The sequence below is a fragment of the Panthera pardus genome, unplaced genomic scaffold, assembly GCF_024362965.1.
Source record: "Panthera pardus isolate Hobbes unplaced genomic scaffold, ASM2436296v1 HiC_scaffold_20, whole genome shotgun sequence".
Lineage (NCBI taxonomy): Eukaryota > Metazoa > Chordata > Mammalia > Carnivora > Felidae > Panthera > Panthera pardus.
In genome coordinates, this window is record NW_026526766.1 from 87,969,434 (window position 1) to 87,984,635 (window position 15,202).

General features: G+C 62.2%; 1 protein-coding gene across 1 annotated transcript in view; it reads left to right on the plus strand.

The window, feature by feature from the left end:
• The window catches only part of HMCN2 (hemicentin 2), a 145,007-nt gene that overhangs the window by 68,343 nt on the left and 61,462 nt on the right, over positions 1 to 15,202 (plus strand). Inside the window, 12 exon segments of the mRNA XM_053908429.1 lie at positions 1,642 to 1,769; positions 3,480 to 3,734; positions 4,597 to 4,683; positions 7,363 to 7,557; positions 8,526 to 8,656; positions 8,894 to 9,041; positions 9,391 to 9,520; positions 10,872 to 11,026; positions 11,836 to 12,114; positions 13,623 to 13,904; positions 14,582 to 14,690; positions 14,879 to 15,048. Of these exon segments, the coding sequence (XP_053764404.1) occupies positions 1,642 to 1,769; positions 3,480 to 3,734; positions 4,597 to 4,683; positions 7,363 to 7,557; positions 8,526 to 8,656; positions 8,894 to 9,041; positions 9,391 to 9,520; positions 10,872 to 11,026; positions 11,836 to 12,114; positions 13,623 to 13,904; positions 14,582 to 14,690; positions 14,879 to 15,048 (2,069 nt within the window).

Here is a 15,202-nt window from a genome sequence, read left to right on the forward strand (position 1 = left end):
TGGAAGGAAAGAAGGAAGGGAGGAAGGAGGGAGGGAAGAAGGGAGGGAGGAAGGAAGGAAGGAAAGAAAGGGAGGGAGGGAGGAGAGGAGAGAAGAGGGGAGAGGAGAGGAGAGGAGAGGAGAGGAGAGGAGAAGAGAGAAGAGAAAAAGAAAGAATATCTAAATATTTAAATGTCCTCCGCAGGGGAACAGATTCATGAATTGTGGTACCGGCACGTGAGGGACTACTATGCAGTGGTGAAAAATGAACGAATTAGATCTACGCACATACACGTGAAGCCATTCATATGAATGTTTTTATTTTATTTATTTTCTTTTACTTTTTAAAAGTGTATTTGTTTTTGAGAGAGAAACAGAACGAGGTGGGGAGGGGCTGAGAGAGAGGGAGAGAGAGACTCCCGAGCAGGCTCTGCCCTGTCAGCACGGAGCCCGGAGCCCAATGTGGGGCTCAAAGTCAGGAACTGTGAGATCATGACCGGAGCCGAGACCGAGAGTCGGACACTAGCTGACTGAGCCCCCCAGGCGCCCCCGTATGATATTGTCTCCAGTTTCCAGAACGAGACAAGTGAGGCACAGAGAGGTTAAATGACCAGGCCAACCTCACACAGCAAGCATGTGGCCCAACAGGGTTGGATCCCAGTGGTCCAGCCCGGTGCCGGGGCTCTGAGGCCATCACCCGGTGTCACTAACTGTCCTCAGAGAGCTTGGCACCAAGTGCCTGCTGGATGCTTCGGAGGAGGGGGTACTGGGCAGGGGGATTATTACCCCATCTTACAGATGGGAAGACAGAGGCCCAGCAGGGCAAAACTAGTAGCCCGAGGTCGCACAGGCAGCCCACTGCCAGCAATGAGGACCTGTCTGAGAAGCACATGCCCAGCACTTTGCTTGCAGCTGCCTGGGAGATGGGGACCATTGTCACCTCCATTTTGCAGAGGAGGAAACCGACACTCAGCAGAAAGGGGAGTGGGGACCCCAGCACTGTTGGACTCTAGAGCCCAGCTGTTATACTAGGAGCACAGGCTGGCGGCTGGCCTTTGGGGTCCCCCAACCCCGTGCTGGCCGCTTGCAGTTGGGGCCAGCTGGGGCCAGTGGCCGCAGCTGCCCTCCCCGATTTATGGGGACAGGGGCTTCACGGAGCCAGCACATATGGGCCGGTGACATCATGTCTGCTGGGGCCCCTTGGGGTCCAGCCCAGCTGCAGGAGCCTGGCTGGGGGTCCCAGATCCCTCTGGGAGGGGGGCCAGGTGGCTTTAGCAAGGTGGGCCAGATTGGGGACGGCAATGACGACGGGCCTGCACAGCTTCCTCCCGAGGGCCCGGCACAGGGCTGGACGACAGAATTACCAAAATGCACTGGATTCGGAGTCTGGCCGGCCCTGGCACTTAGCCTCAGAGGGCCTCTGGGCTGGCAGCTTCTCCTCAGAAGCTGTGGGGAGGGTGTATGACCGGCCTCGTCCCCCGCCTCAGGGCAGGGCATGCAGAAGAGACAGAGTTAATTGGTGACCATGTGCCTGGCCCCGGGCTGAGCCCACACGGAATCTGGCCATCTGCTGGGGGAGGCAGGTGCTCAAGTGGAGTCTTGAGGTCTTTCTGGCGGGGCTGGGATTGGTTGGGGTCTCACCAATGCCCCTCACTCCTGCAGGCATCGCCTCCTGCCGTCAGGCTCCCTGCGTGTGGCCCAGGCCCAGGTCGGTGACAGTGGCCTCTACAGATGCACAGCCAGCAACCCTGCTGGGTCCGCTTCTCAGCACTACATGCTCCGGGTGCAAGGTAGGGCCCGGGCTGGTGGCCAGGGTCTCGCCCACGGCCCCTCCCTTCCGTCCATCTTTCTTAGGCCTTCTCAGTGTCCTTCCCTGTTTGCAGGCCAGGCCTTGTCGCCTCTTCGTGGGGCTCTCCAGTGCTTCCTCCCCTCCCCTCGGGGTCCTCCAGCCCTGTATCTCCTCAGTCCCTTTCTCCCTTCCCCTGTACCCTCGGATGGGGCCCCCTGAGAACAGAGGGCAGGGCCCAGGGTGGGCCTAGGGTGGTAAGGGTCAGAGGGGAACCCATGAAGGGGTTCTGGTTCCCGACTTGGCTGGGACCCCAGGGGTGGACATTCCCCTGGATGTCTCGGTCCCGTCCACAGAGGCCAGCCATGCTGTCGCTCCCCCAGAGAGGCAGGGAGCTTATTAGCTTCAAAAGCCCCAGGGGATTACCAACGCTAGGGGCCAACCGACTGTGGCCCGCGGGCCATGTCTGACCCATTTCCTGTTTTCACATGGCCCACCGGTGAAAAACGGTATCCGCTTTTTTAAACGACTGGGAAAAAAACCCAAACAACATTTTTTGTGACGCGTGAAAATTACAGGAGATTCCGATTTCAGTGTCCTCAAAACCAGCGTTCTTAGAACCTGAGACTCGTGTCCGTGTGGTCTCTGGCTTCTCTCAAGCCACAGGGGCGAGTTGAGTAGTTGAGAGAGAGGCCATCTGGCCCACAAAGGCTGAAATATTTACTCTCTTGCCCTATATGGAAAAAGAGACCCCGATCTAAGTTAGCACCCCATCTTACAGGTGGATAGGCTGAGGCTCAGAGAGGGAAGGGGTGAAAGGTTTGCTGTTGGCTTGCGTGAGCGTATGAGAGATAGGGCAGTGGCAGGGGGCGGGGGGGGAGGGAGGGGGCTGGGTGGTGAGCAAGGCCCCAGAGTTAGGAGGACCGGATGTGAGTCCTGACTCTGCTACCACTGACGGGCTGTGTGACCTTGGCCAGCCGCTTGGCCTCTCTGAGCCTTGGTTTCCTCCTCCGTAAACCAGGGGCCACAGTCACGCCCATCCCATAGCTGTCAGAAGGGGAAGCGTCACAGTGGAACCTGCTGTTGTTTTCAGCAGGTGTGAGGGGCGGGCAAGGCACGGGCACCCTCGTGCTCCTGGACACCGAGGTCCTGGGGTGGCCCAGGGAAGCGGCCTGGATTCCCGCTCAGACAGACTCAGGGCTGGGGCTGGCTCCGGTTCCTCTCAGCTGAGGGATTGGGTGACTCTGGTCAATCACCTGACCCTTCTGAGCCTCAGCTTCTTCATCTGCGAAATGGGCTTGGTATCACCAGCCCGGAGGAAGGACCGGAGTGGGACAGAGGAGATGTAAACGTGGAAGGAATGATGGCCCCCATCTCCCCCCAGCCCAGGGAAGGGAGGGAGCAGGAGTAGGGGGATGGCGGGGAGAGCGGGTGAGGAGAAAGAAGCTGGGAGAAAGGAGGAGGAGAAAGAAACGATTCTGCGATGAGAGCACGTGCATTCAGGCGAAAGGCGGATTCGATTCACTTTGGGCGAATCACCTGGGGCGTCCTGCTGCCCTTTCCTGACAAAAGGAGGAATGGTCAGCCTTAGGCTGCGCCCTACAGTGATCCCTGCTGCTTGGCGATCCCCGGAAGTAAGGGCAGGTGGGTCTGGGCTCTGCGCCCCCCCACCTGGGGCCCCAGTGACTGGATCCCCCTCCCCGGGGCTCTTCAGTGCCCCCTCAGGTGCAGCCGGGCCCGCGGGTCCTGAAGGTGCTGGCAGGAGAGATTCTGGACCTGAACTGCGTGGCCGAGGGCAGCCCGGAGCCCCGGCTGAACTGGTCCAAGGACGGGGTGGCCCTGCGGGGCGGGAGCCCCGAGGGTTCCGTCCACTTCTCGGCCATCCAGGCCTCTGACGCGGGGCTGTACCGCTGCGAGGCCTCCAACAGCGCCGGCGTGGATGCCTGGGAGCTGGAGCTCAGGGTGCTGGGTGAGTCTCCCCTGAACCCCCCCAACTCACCGCTCCGCATCCCCCCCACCCCCAACAGTAGCCTGGGCTTCTGAGAGTCTTTTTTATTTTTAATGTTTATTTATTTTTAAAGAGAGAGAGAGAGAGACAGAGGATGAGCAGGGGAGGGGCAGAGAGAGAGGGAGACACAGAATCTGAAGCAGGTTCTGGGCTCCGAGCTGGCAGTGCAGAGCCCGATGCGGGACTCGAACTCACGGATGGACTGGGACTCGAACTCACGGATGGAGCTTCACTGACTGAGCCACCCAGGCGCCCCTGGGCCTCTGAGATTCTTAACCCCTTCCTTCCTCCCGGCCGCTAGCCCCTGAGGCGGTGGGAGCGTCCAGTGTGAGGGAGCCTTAGGTCAGCCTCGTGGGCACCCTCTCTGCTCCGGGGTGGCCAGAAGGTGCCACGGAGTCATGATCAAAGAGCAGGTGCCTGGGCCGAGACTCAGCTCCTTCCGCTTTCTGGCTGGACGACTGTAGGCCATTTACACTCTCTGACCCTCAGTTTTGTCCCTTGTAAAATGGGTCCGATAATAGCAAGGAGTCCGAGAGAATGTGTGAGAAGCATCCTGGTGCACGGGGAGGTCTGGTCTGGATCAGTGGTGCCGCATTTTTCACTATTACGAGCGTAAGACAAACCCGGAAAGCCGCTGCTGGAGGGGAGCGCGGGGCAGGACCCTGCCAAGCTTCGCCTCCCAAGCCCGTGGGGTCGCTCGTGGCCCTGGCGACCTCTCTGCGGGCCAGCCCGTGGGAGGTGGGGCTCGTGCCTGGCCGGGTTCTGGATGGGACGCCCTCTCCACCGGCCTGGGTGTAAGTGCGGCCACACTGCCTCTCCCCAGAGCCGCCGCACTGGGAGGCCGATGAGACCGGCGGCCTGCTGGAGAGAGTGGCAGGAGAGAATGCCAGCCTGCCGTGCCCTGCCAGAGGTGAGGCCGGGCCCCGGGGTGGGTTGGACTGGGAAACACTGTGGGCAATGCCCATGGGTTAGGGAGCGTTAGGGGGGTTCCTCACTCCCAGCCAGGCCACGCCAGACATGTTATCCTGCCGACGACCCTGTAGGATGGGTGTTAGCGTTAACTCTCTTCTGTTAGGGGCAGTCTAGGCCCAGAGGGACTAAGCAACTTGTTAGGGGTCGCGCAGCCGGGAGGTGACCCACAAAGCGTGGTGTGGGCTGACCCCAGCCCCCTCTGCCTGGGAAATGCGGCAGCTGGGCTGAGGACGGCTCGAGGGTCCAAGGATTGGGGCTCAGTGCCCCGCCCCCACTCTTCAAGCCCGCCCCAGACTTTCTACCAGAGATGGACTCAGGTGGCCCTAGGCAGACCACCCCTTGGGGTCAGCAGCATCCCGCAGGGCCAAGGTAGATCCCTCTGTGGTCAATTGCCCCGCGCTGACCCCTGCTTTGGCCCTTCCAGGCCAGGTACCTTCTTGGGGCAGTTTATACCTTCTTTCTGAGCCTCTGTTTCCTCGTCTGTACAGTGGGGTCATTCCAGGCCCTCCACGCGGGGCTGCTGTGAGGGCTCCGGGGGACAGCAGGAGCCTTAGGTCCCAGCACCGTGCCCGGCACATACAGGGGCTCAGGGCGATGTGTCGAACGAAGAGCCTCCCTTTCTGTCGGACCCGGTGGACCTCACTGCCTGCCCCAGCTGCCGCTTTTGGCTTCGGGCTCTTCTGTGGCGAGAGGGCCTGCCGTGTCCCCTGTGCGCGGGCGCTCTCCAGAAGGGTGGGTGTCTGGGTCTCAGGAGCAGGTGACAGCTTACAGAAAGCCTGGCAGGAGACTGGAACCAGGGAGTTTGCTGGAACAGGCCTGACGGAGGGCCAGGTAGGAGGCAGGTGCTGGGTGGGAGCTCTGGGCACCTCAGGGGCTCCTTTCTGAGAACGGCCCCTCTGGAGGGGCCGACGCGCCGCCCTCAGCCAGAGCGCCACCTTGTGCCTGTCGCTGGTAACATCAAGCAGCCGTCTGGCGGTCTGGGAGCGGGGAGGGGGATCCCTGGCCAGTCAGGGGCTTGTCCTCTGCACCAGACTTCAGCGGAATCAGCATAACCCAAGCCCCCGCTGATAACCATGCCTGGCCTGCGCCTGCCCGCAGGCTGCCCTTGGCCTTCTCCCTTTCAAGCAGGTGTTTGCTGCTGGGCAGTGCTAGGCACTGGCATTCACCAGCCACGTGGCCTTGGGGTCAGAGGGCTAAAGGAGAAAGTGCCCAGCCCGGTGCCTGGAATGTGGGAGCCCTGGTGCCTGCGGAGGGTGGCCCTGCCCGCCGCCTCCTTGTGGGTGGGACAGAAAGGCCAGGAGCCTGGCCACTGACTCGCTCTCTTGGCCCCTGTGAAGTAGGAGTGGGGAGGGGAGGGGAGTGGTTTTCAGCAACAGCCTGAGTCCCCTAGAATCTTCCGGGGCTGAGCTACAGGGCAGTTCTGTGGCTAGAGCTCATCCAGGGGAGAGACGTTTTGCCTGAAGAAAAAAAAAGATCCAAGGTTCAAGCCTCAGGCACAGAGGACGCGACGTGACGCAGGAGCACAGAGCAGGGTGGCAGGCAGAGGCCCAGCACGTGGGGCAGAGGGGCCAGCGCAGGCAGAGCGGGCCCGGGTCCCCCACCTGGGATGCCCTGAGTGTGCCATGTCCTGACTGCCACCCACGTGTCCACCCAAATGGGGTGCCCCCCCCCCATGGCTGTGGGTAAAGGAGTGGGTGAGACGGGAGAGTTCACGTCCACCCGGGGCCCCACGCTGCCTGGGAGGTGTCAGAGAGCGCGTGGGGTGTTGCGTTTGCCCACGCGTGTTAGCCCACGTTGCGGTCCCGATGGCTGACGTTGGCAGAGCGCGATGGGGAAGACAGAGGTGCCAGGTGCCGTCCTGTGAGTTTGGGGAGTGCCCCCCCCAGGGAGGCCCCCCATCTGCATGTGGCTGGAGAAGGACGGAAGGTGGCCGAGGCCCCAGGGGACAGAGGGCTGCTCTTGTCCCAAGGTCGTAGAGCAGGTCAGCAGGGGTGGGGGACGGGTGACCCCATGACCACTGGGTGCCGCCGTCTCACTGGCCTGAGTGGTGCTCAGAAGCCCGGGTCAGTCCCACAACGCCCATCTGAGGACCTCCGTATGGCCAGTGGCCCCAGATGGGTGCCGAGCACAGCAGGCGCGGTCGTTCACTTAGCGCCTCCTATGGGCCGGCACTGGGCTTGCAGCTGGGGGCACAGCGGGGAGTTAAAGCAAAGACCTTGGCCCCAAGGTAGACAAAAGAAACCTGAGTGAGTGCATCCTGTGCACGTTAGGAAGTTGGGGGTGACAGGCAAAGAGGAACGCGGGGCGGGTAACGGGGGCAGGAGTGCCATCCCACACAAGGCGGCCCTTCTTTGAGGAGGGAACCAGAAAGAGGGTTCTGGCCCCTCTCCTGTGGCCTTCAGGGCACTGGGAGACCAGCGGACCCCCAGCACGGGTGGGAGGCAGCGGGTGTGTGGGCCCCGAGGGAGCTGCTCCCGCCAGCCTAGGGGGCGAGGAGCTGCCCGGAGCCCCCCACGGGAGGGCCAGTGACATTTGCCCAAGGGGGGGCAGCGTGGGTGCCCCAAGGGGGGGGCAGGTTTCAGAGCGTTCATGCTGATGACTCCGTGCGCCCCGCCAGGCGTGCCCAAGCCGCAGGTCACGTGGCGGAAGGGCCCAACCTCGGAGCCCCTGCGTGGCCGGCCGGGCCTGGAGGTGCTGGATGAAGGCTCCCTGTTTCTGGCCTCAGTCTCGCCCACCGACAGCGGAGAGTACGAGTGCCAGGCCACCAATGAGGCAGGCTCCACGTCCAGGAGAGCCAAGCTGGTGGTCTATGGTAAGCAGGGCCCCCAGAGTGGGGGCTGGCTTGTGCTCACTTACCCCAACGGCACCCCTTCCCCAGAGAGACCGCCATGGGGACACTGTAAGGGGAAGGACCTAGAACTCCCTAAAAGGCTTTTAAGGTGGTCTCGTAGGTGAATTCATTTTATGTTTATTTATTTTTGAGAGATAGAGTGAGACAAAGTGAGAGTGGGGGAGAGGCAGAGAGAGGGGAGACACAGGATCGGAAGCAGGCTCCAGGCTCCGAGCCGTCAGCACAGAGCCCGACGCGGGGCTCGAACCCACGGACCGTGAGATCATGACCTGAGCCGAAGTCGGACGCTCAACCGATTGACCCACCCAGGCGCCCCGGTGAATTCATTTTATAACAAGCACCAGTGGCAGGGGAGAGAGTCCCAGAGCAGGGAGAGCCTCCTATTCCGCCTGACCCTTCCCATGGTCTTGTGGGCAGAGGGAGGGGGCCCTTCCTCTTAACAGGAGTAGGGAAAGTTTTAACTGCTCCTGATGGGCCACCTCCCCCCTCCCCGTGACCAGCCATCCTGGCTCCCCGTATAACATCTTGCCTGGGAAATTTGTTATGAAGATACACCCAAGCCCCGTCTTCAGAGGTTATGACTTGGGTCCCTCCCAGGTGACCGTGACAAACAGGTTATAAGTAGAGCCGGGTGGATCCGGGGGCTCCAGCATCTTGCAGAGCTGAATGTCAGAGAGGGTGGCATGGTGCCCGGGCACAGCTGGGGCGTGCGGGTCCCCGGGAAGGCTGCTCTGGCATTCCCAGGTCCACACGGCTCCCGGTGGCCAGATCGGGGACAGGCCTGGGCCTCCTGGGACCTCAGGATCTGGGGAAGGGCAGGAGTTGGGACTGCCTGTCCAGGCCAGGAAGAGTGGCCCACGTGGGGTCTGGGTAGCGGTGGCTGTCCGGAGAGGGGATGGATGGTTTCTCCGCTTCTCTTTGCTCTCAAGTGCCCCCTAGCATCCGGGAGGACGGGCACAGGACCAATGTGTCAGGCATGGCCGGGCAGTCCCTGACTTTGGAGTGTGACGCGAATGGCTTTCCAGCCCCTGAGATCGTGTGGCTCAAGGACGGGCAGCCGGTGGGTGTCCTCTGGGGTGGCTGGGCTGTGGGTGGGATTTGGATAAGGACCTTCTGGATGGGTTCCCGCACGGGCCGGGTGTGGCGGGGAGATGTGACAGGTGTTTGGGGGACTGCAGTGGGCAGTGGAGGAAGCCTAGGGGGCTGCATGGTGGAGAGGGCATGGCACTCTTTTGGGAGTAAGAAGCCCCAGGTTCCGGACCCCTCTCATCAGCTCCCTCTGGCCTCTTCCACCCAGATTCCTGAGGTGGGTGGTCACCGCCTCCCGGACAAGCCGCGGGCCCTCCACTTTCCCAGGATCCAGGAGGGCGATGCTGGCCTCTACTCCTGCCGGGCAGAGAACCAGGCCGGGACTGCCCAGAGGGACTTCGACCTCCTCGTGCTCAGTGAGTGAGGCCCGAGCCCCTGCCCTTTGGCGCCGGCTGGGGAAGAGGAGATTTCGCCTGCTGAGAGCCGGGGGCCCATGACGGACTCCATCCCTGTCCTCGCAGAGCCATCGGGGCAGATGTTAGATAGTCACATGATCAACCACGTAATTAGCGTTGTGTTACGTGCTACAGAACGGTAGCGTAAGCTGCGGAGGACGCACCAAGCAGGGTCCTGATCAGCCAGGGAGCTTCGAGTCATGGACCGGAGGGGAGGGAAGGGCGCACCTGGGGACCCGCACAGACAAAGGCCCGCCCCAGGGCCTTTGCCTGTGCAGGGTTTGAGGACTTTCTGCCCCCTGCCCCCTAGTCCCTCCTTCCGTGACGGGAGCCGGGGCTGCCCAGGAGGAGGTGCTGGGCCTGGCCGGTGCAGGGGTGGAGCTGGAGTGCCGGACCTCGGGGGTCCCCACGCCCCAGGTGGAATGGACCAAGGACGGGCAGTGAGTGGTCTTCCTGGCAGGTGGGGGGTGGTTCCTCTGCCAGAGCCGGGCGCACGGGGGCAAGGAGCTTGGTGAGCACTGCAGGTGCCTCCCTCCAGGGCCCAGGCGGGGGTCAGCATGGGACACCTCCCACCCCAGCCTGGAATTCCCCAGGGGGCCCTCCTCTCTCCCCCCAGCAGCATTTTTTCATGACTCAGCCAGTCTTGCTTTTTGCTTTAAACTTCTTTTTTTTTTTTAGGTAAAATTCACAAAACATCAAATCAGCCTTTCTGAAGTGCATGCTTCTAGGGGCATTTAGTACACGCACCGTGATGTGCACCGCCACCTCTGTCTAGTTCCGGAACATTCCATCGCCCCAAAAGGAGACCCCCATACTCCCCAGCCCCTGGCGACCACTCATCTGCTTGCTGTCTCTGTAGATTTACCTAGATTTCATGGAAATCCCATGCAGTCGTACGGCGGGGGGCCTTTTGTGTCTGACGTGTCTGAGCGCTCAGTTCACAGGGTCCACCTGGGCCACAGCAGGTGTCAGTACAGGCACACGTCCGGGCTGTCGCGGGTTTGGTTCCGGAACACCGCAGTGAAGCAAATATCGCGATAAAGCAAATCAGACCACTTGCTTGGTTTCCCAAGAACAGTTAGGTTTACACTCTAGTCTGTTGAGTGTGCAAAATACTTACACAGCATACGTACTTTAATTAAAAGGTAGTTTAAAAACATAGCTCATCGCAGGGCGCCTGGGTGGCTCGGTGGGTTGAGCGTCCCACTGAGGCTCAGGTCATGATCTCACGGTTCGTGAGTTCGAGCCCCGCGTCGGGCTCTCTGCTGTCAGTGTGGAGCCCGCTTCGGATCCTCTGTCCCCCTCTCCCGACCTCTCCCCGGCTCGCGCGCTCTCTCAAAAATAAATAAACCTTAAAAAAAAAAAAAAAAAAGCGTATTGCTGAGAAAATGCTAACCATCATCTGGGCTCTCAGCGAGTTGTAACCCCGTGCAACAAACGTACGTTGTACATCACGGCGTATCAAATATAACGAAGAAGTTTGAAATATTGTGAGAATGGCCACGATCGTGACGCGGAGACACGAAGTGACCAGACGCCATTGGAAAAATGGCACCGACTGGCCTGCTTGAGGCACGGTCGCCACAGACCTTCAGTTTGTCAGAAATGCAGTATCCGCCTATGCGTGACTGCTTTCAAGGGTTGAATAACAGTCCGTGGTAGGGATCGGCCACTGTTTGTACCCACCCACCTTACGGCGACCATGAACCTTCCAGATTTGCTTTTCACAAGTGGCAAGCCCACCTCTCTGCGGCCGGGCCCTGCTTACTGGCGGCGTTTTTCTCGACCCAGGCCCATCCCTCCGGGAGACCCTTATGTCCAGCTGCAGGAGGACGGCCAGGTTCTCAGGATCCCCAGCAGTCACCTGGGAGACGAGGGGCGGTACCAGTGTGTGGCCTTCAGCCCCGCCGGCCAGCAGGCCAAGGACTTCCGCCTCAGGATGCACGGTGAGCCCGGCCCCCACCACGGGCTGCCCACTTCCCGGAGGGAGGTCCTAGGGGAGCAGCCCCGGTCCAGTAAAATCTGGGGCGAGGGCCCGGGAATCTGGCCCGGCGCTCCCAAATCCCATCGTCCCCATCCCCGGCTTTGCGAGCTTTGCTATTCCTAATCCTGCTTGGGGGTGATCATTTCTGCCCCTGTTTCTTTAAATCGACTCCGTTTACTTTATACGGAAAGACACTCATTTAAAAGGATATTTACTGTCTCGAGCGTAGGTGGGAAGTCAGGGCCACTTGGCCTTCGGGGAGGAAGCCGTGAGAACAGATACAGCAGAAGAGCACTGATACAGGGAGTGCTAGAAGGATTAAGTGCACAGTCTATCCAACCGCGCCTTGCCGTCTGTTGTAATCAGCATGGAAGGGGTTTGGGAAGGGCGGAGCCGTCCGTTCTCAGATGCGGTGCTATTTGGTGCTGTGCCCACGTGCTCCCAGGATCGCCGTGGGTGTCACTAGCAGTAAACCCCTGATTTAGGCCCGACCCTCATCTTACAGACAGGGAGACCGAGACCCAGAGAGGGGAGTGACCTGTGCCGGGTCACGCAGTGAGTTAGAGGCAGCGTGCGTCCAAAGCCCGGATCTGTGGCCCCCGCCGCCAGCATGTCCCAAGAGGCCTCTCCCGTCTGTCCCCAGATGCCCACTCTCCCCGCCCCCCCACACACACACACTCCACACCCCGCAGGAGCCAGTGACATGGGGTGGGTGGGACGCCAGCCGCCTTGAGGAGGCTCCCTGTGACCAGCATTTCCTATTGTCCTCAGCCCCTCCTACCATCTGGGGCTCCAACGAGACGAGCGAGGTGGCTGTCATGGAGGGCCACCCGGTGCGGTTCCTGTGCGAGGCCCGAGGAGTGCCCACTCCCAACATCACCTGGTTCAAGGACGGGGCCCCTCTCCCGCTCAGCGCTGAGGCCGTCTACACCAGGGGCGGCCGGCAGCTGCAGCTGGAGAGGGCCCGGGGCTTGGATGCTGGCACTTACACCTGCAAGGCCAGCAACCCTGTGGGGGTCGCGGAGAAGACCACCAGGCTGGAGGTTTATGGTGAGCGGTGGGCAGCTGGGGTGGGCAGTGGGGGAGGGGGGTGGTCTGAGCCATGGCGGCCCGGTCTTCAAAAGTCGCCGAGGGAAGTGGCCAGAGGTACAGGGTGATGAGACCGAGGCCAGGGAGAAGGGCCATCTCAGCTTGAACAACTTCCCTCTCTTGGACAGGCGAGGATGCTGAGGCCAGGGGCGGAAGGGCCTGTCTGGGGGCCCAGGCAGAGCCCAGGGGAGAATCTAGGTGTCCCTCAGGGGGAAACGCTTTTCCGTGCCCTTCAGTGAATAATTAACTGCTCTGCGATAATCACTCACTGTGAGCCGGGACTCCTGGGGCTTTTCATAGCATCGGCTCATTTAATCAGGGTTCAGGGGCCTGGGCCCTTGTCGCCCTGGGTCCCACTCAGGTGTTCTCTGGGGATGAGACTCTGGCCGAGGGTCACTTGCTAGGACGTGATGGGACCCTGTTCATGGTGAGGGGAGCGGGGGTGGGGGGGGGGGTGGTTCTGACCGTAAATCTTGTGCTGTTTACTCGGGTGTAGACCCAACGTGAGGGGCTGGGCTCTTAGGATGCATGGAGAGGGGAGGAAAATCCAAGTGTAGGTGGGCAGGGATAGAGTCTGAGCAGGTGAGGTTTGAGACCCAGAATGCAGGCCGGTGGCGTCATCCTGGCCCCTCGAGAGGATTCCGCTCCGGAGTTCCGGCCCCCAAAGATGAGGGGGGCCTGGGTGCTGGGCTGTGTGGGGTCCACGGGCATTCTCTGCGTCCCCGGCTGCCAGCTCCAGGACTCTCCTTTGGGGATCGGGGGACCTCCTGGGAATTGAATGGAAAACGTGTGCTTAAAATTTTCAAAGGGGCTTGTGACCCAAACAAGGTTGAGAAGCTCGTCCCAGGCAGTTGTCCCCCACGTCCCCTGGTGAGGACTCCGTGGTCTCAGCAACTTGGGGGCCCTCCTCAGGGGGAAGAGAGAAGTCCCCCTCTGGCTACCCCCTTGGCCATCCAGGGCTGAGCCCCCACAGACCAGGCCCTCTGGGCTCGGCTCGCCCCAGGCATCCGCTTCCTCAGACCAGGGAAGGGACTTGAAGGGGCAGTCGTTCTGGTTTTGGGCCCTGGGGAGCCCGTCACTTAGAATTCAGCAGATACAGAGCCCTACTGTGTGCAGATATGCAGACACACACCCACAAGCTATTTATTCCGCTCTTGGTGAGCCCGCAGGGGTGGTGGGAATCGAGGGAAGATACAAGCAGCGGTGAGCCGTGGGGGGCCGGGGGGGGAGTGGGGTGCGGGGAGGAGATGCGGCCAAGGGGCAGAGGAGGGAGAGGAGGCTTCCAGCCAGGGTCTGGGGAGGCTTCCTGAAGGAAGTGACATCTGAACAGGGGGTTTCGGCTAGTGGAGGCGAGGGAGGAGGCTGTTCCCATGGGGTGGGGTCGGCGAGGGGCTTGAGCTGGCCCGCCGGGCGGGGAGCAGACTGGTGTCCCCCTCTGGTCCCTGAGCGGCCCTGTGCGTCTCCCCTAGTCCCGCCCACCATCGAGGGCACTGGAGGAGGACCTCGTGTGGTGAAGGCTGTGGCTGGGAGGCCCTTGGCGCTGGAGTGTGTGGCCAGGGGCCACCCGCCCCCCGCCCTCTCCTGGCACCACGAGGGGCTGCCTGTGGCCGAGAGCAACGAGATGTGGCTGGAGGCGGGAGGCCGTGTGCTGAGCCTGGAGAGCCTGGGGGAGGCGTCCGGAGGCCTGTACAGTTGTGTGGCCACCAGCCCCGCCGGGGAGGCTGTTCTGCAGCACTCCGTGGAAGTGCAGGGTGAGCCTCGGTCTGTCCCCCGCCTGGGGCCACCTGGGCTGCGGACCCCTCCTCCTACACCCACTGTGCGTGGGTCCCTGCGGGCCGCCCGGAGGGTTGCGAGGTGGTGAAGTGCCCGGGAGGCGGACGCCTGCGCCCATCTGGGCTGGAGGTCCTGCAGGGCCACAAGGGGGCGGGCTCGAGCTCGGAATCGTGGTTCCTGTTCCCGCTGGGGACCCCGAGCCGGTGACTTGGGACGGGGCCCCACTCTGCCTTCCGGGTGCTCCCGGTCAACGGGACGGACGTCGATCAAGGACTCCCTGAGGCCCAAAGCTGGGCTGTGGGCTTGGTTCCAGGGTCGGCTGGGGTGGGGTGGGGCCTTTTCGCCTGCTCTCTTGCCTCCGAAGGACACTTCTCAGGCATCAACTCTGGGCTGGGCGTGGTGCCAGGGATGAAGCAGGGATCAAGACAGACGACACTCCTGAGCTGTCCGTCTGGTGGGGAGACAGGCCAAGCCTGTGGGGAGGCCGGGGGGACCACTCACTCACTCTGTCTTGGGTGGTCCTGGAAGGCCTCCTGGAGGAGGAACCATTTCTGGGGGACCTGAAGGGTGAGGTGAGGTCTGGGTCTTGCTGTCGGGGTGCTGGGGACTTGGGTTCGCTCAGCTCCAAACACCCAATGGTGGGTCCTGCCCACAGTGCCCCCGCAGCTCCTGGTGGCCGAAGGCTTGGGCCAGGTGACCGCCCTCTTGGGACAGCCCCTGGAACTTCCCTGCCAGGCCTCGGGCTCCCCAGCGCCCACTCTCCAGTGCGTATGGGGCGGCGGAGGCCAGCGCCGGGGGGTGGCGGGGGGGCAGGCAGAGTGCATGCTGGGGGGTCGGTGGGGATGGGAGACCCTTCCCCTTCCCTGGAGTACGAAGCAGGCCGCCGAGCCAGGGAGGTCCCGGCCAGCCTGACTTGCCTGGCCTCAGGCTGACCTGTCCCCACCCTCCTTAGGTGGCTGCAGAACGGCCGCCCGGCCGAGGAGCTGGCTGGGGTGCAGGTGGCCTCAGGGGGGGCCACGCTGCACATCGACCATGTGGAGCTGGGCCACGCGGGCCTCTTTGCCTGCCAGGCCACCAACGAGGCGGGCACTGCCGGGGCTGAGGTGGAGTTGTCCGTGCACGGTGAGGGGGCGTGGGTAGCCTGAGACACCGGGCTAGGGGGTGGGGGTGGGGGGTGGGGGAGGGGGAGCAGGGGGGCCACGGCCATCCGTGCCCTCGTAGGCCTGCCGGACGAGGGAAGGGCACAGGGCTGGTCTTTTCCTAGACGGCGTTTCTG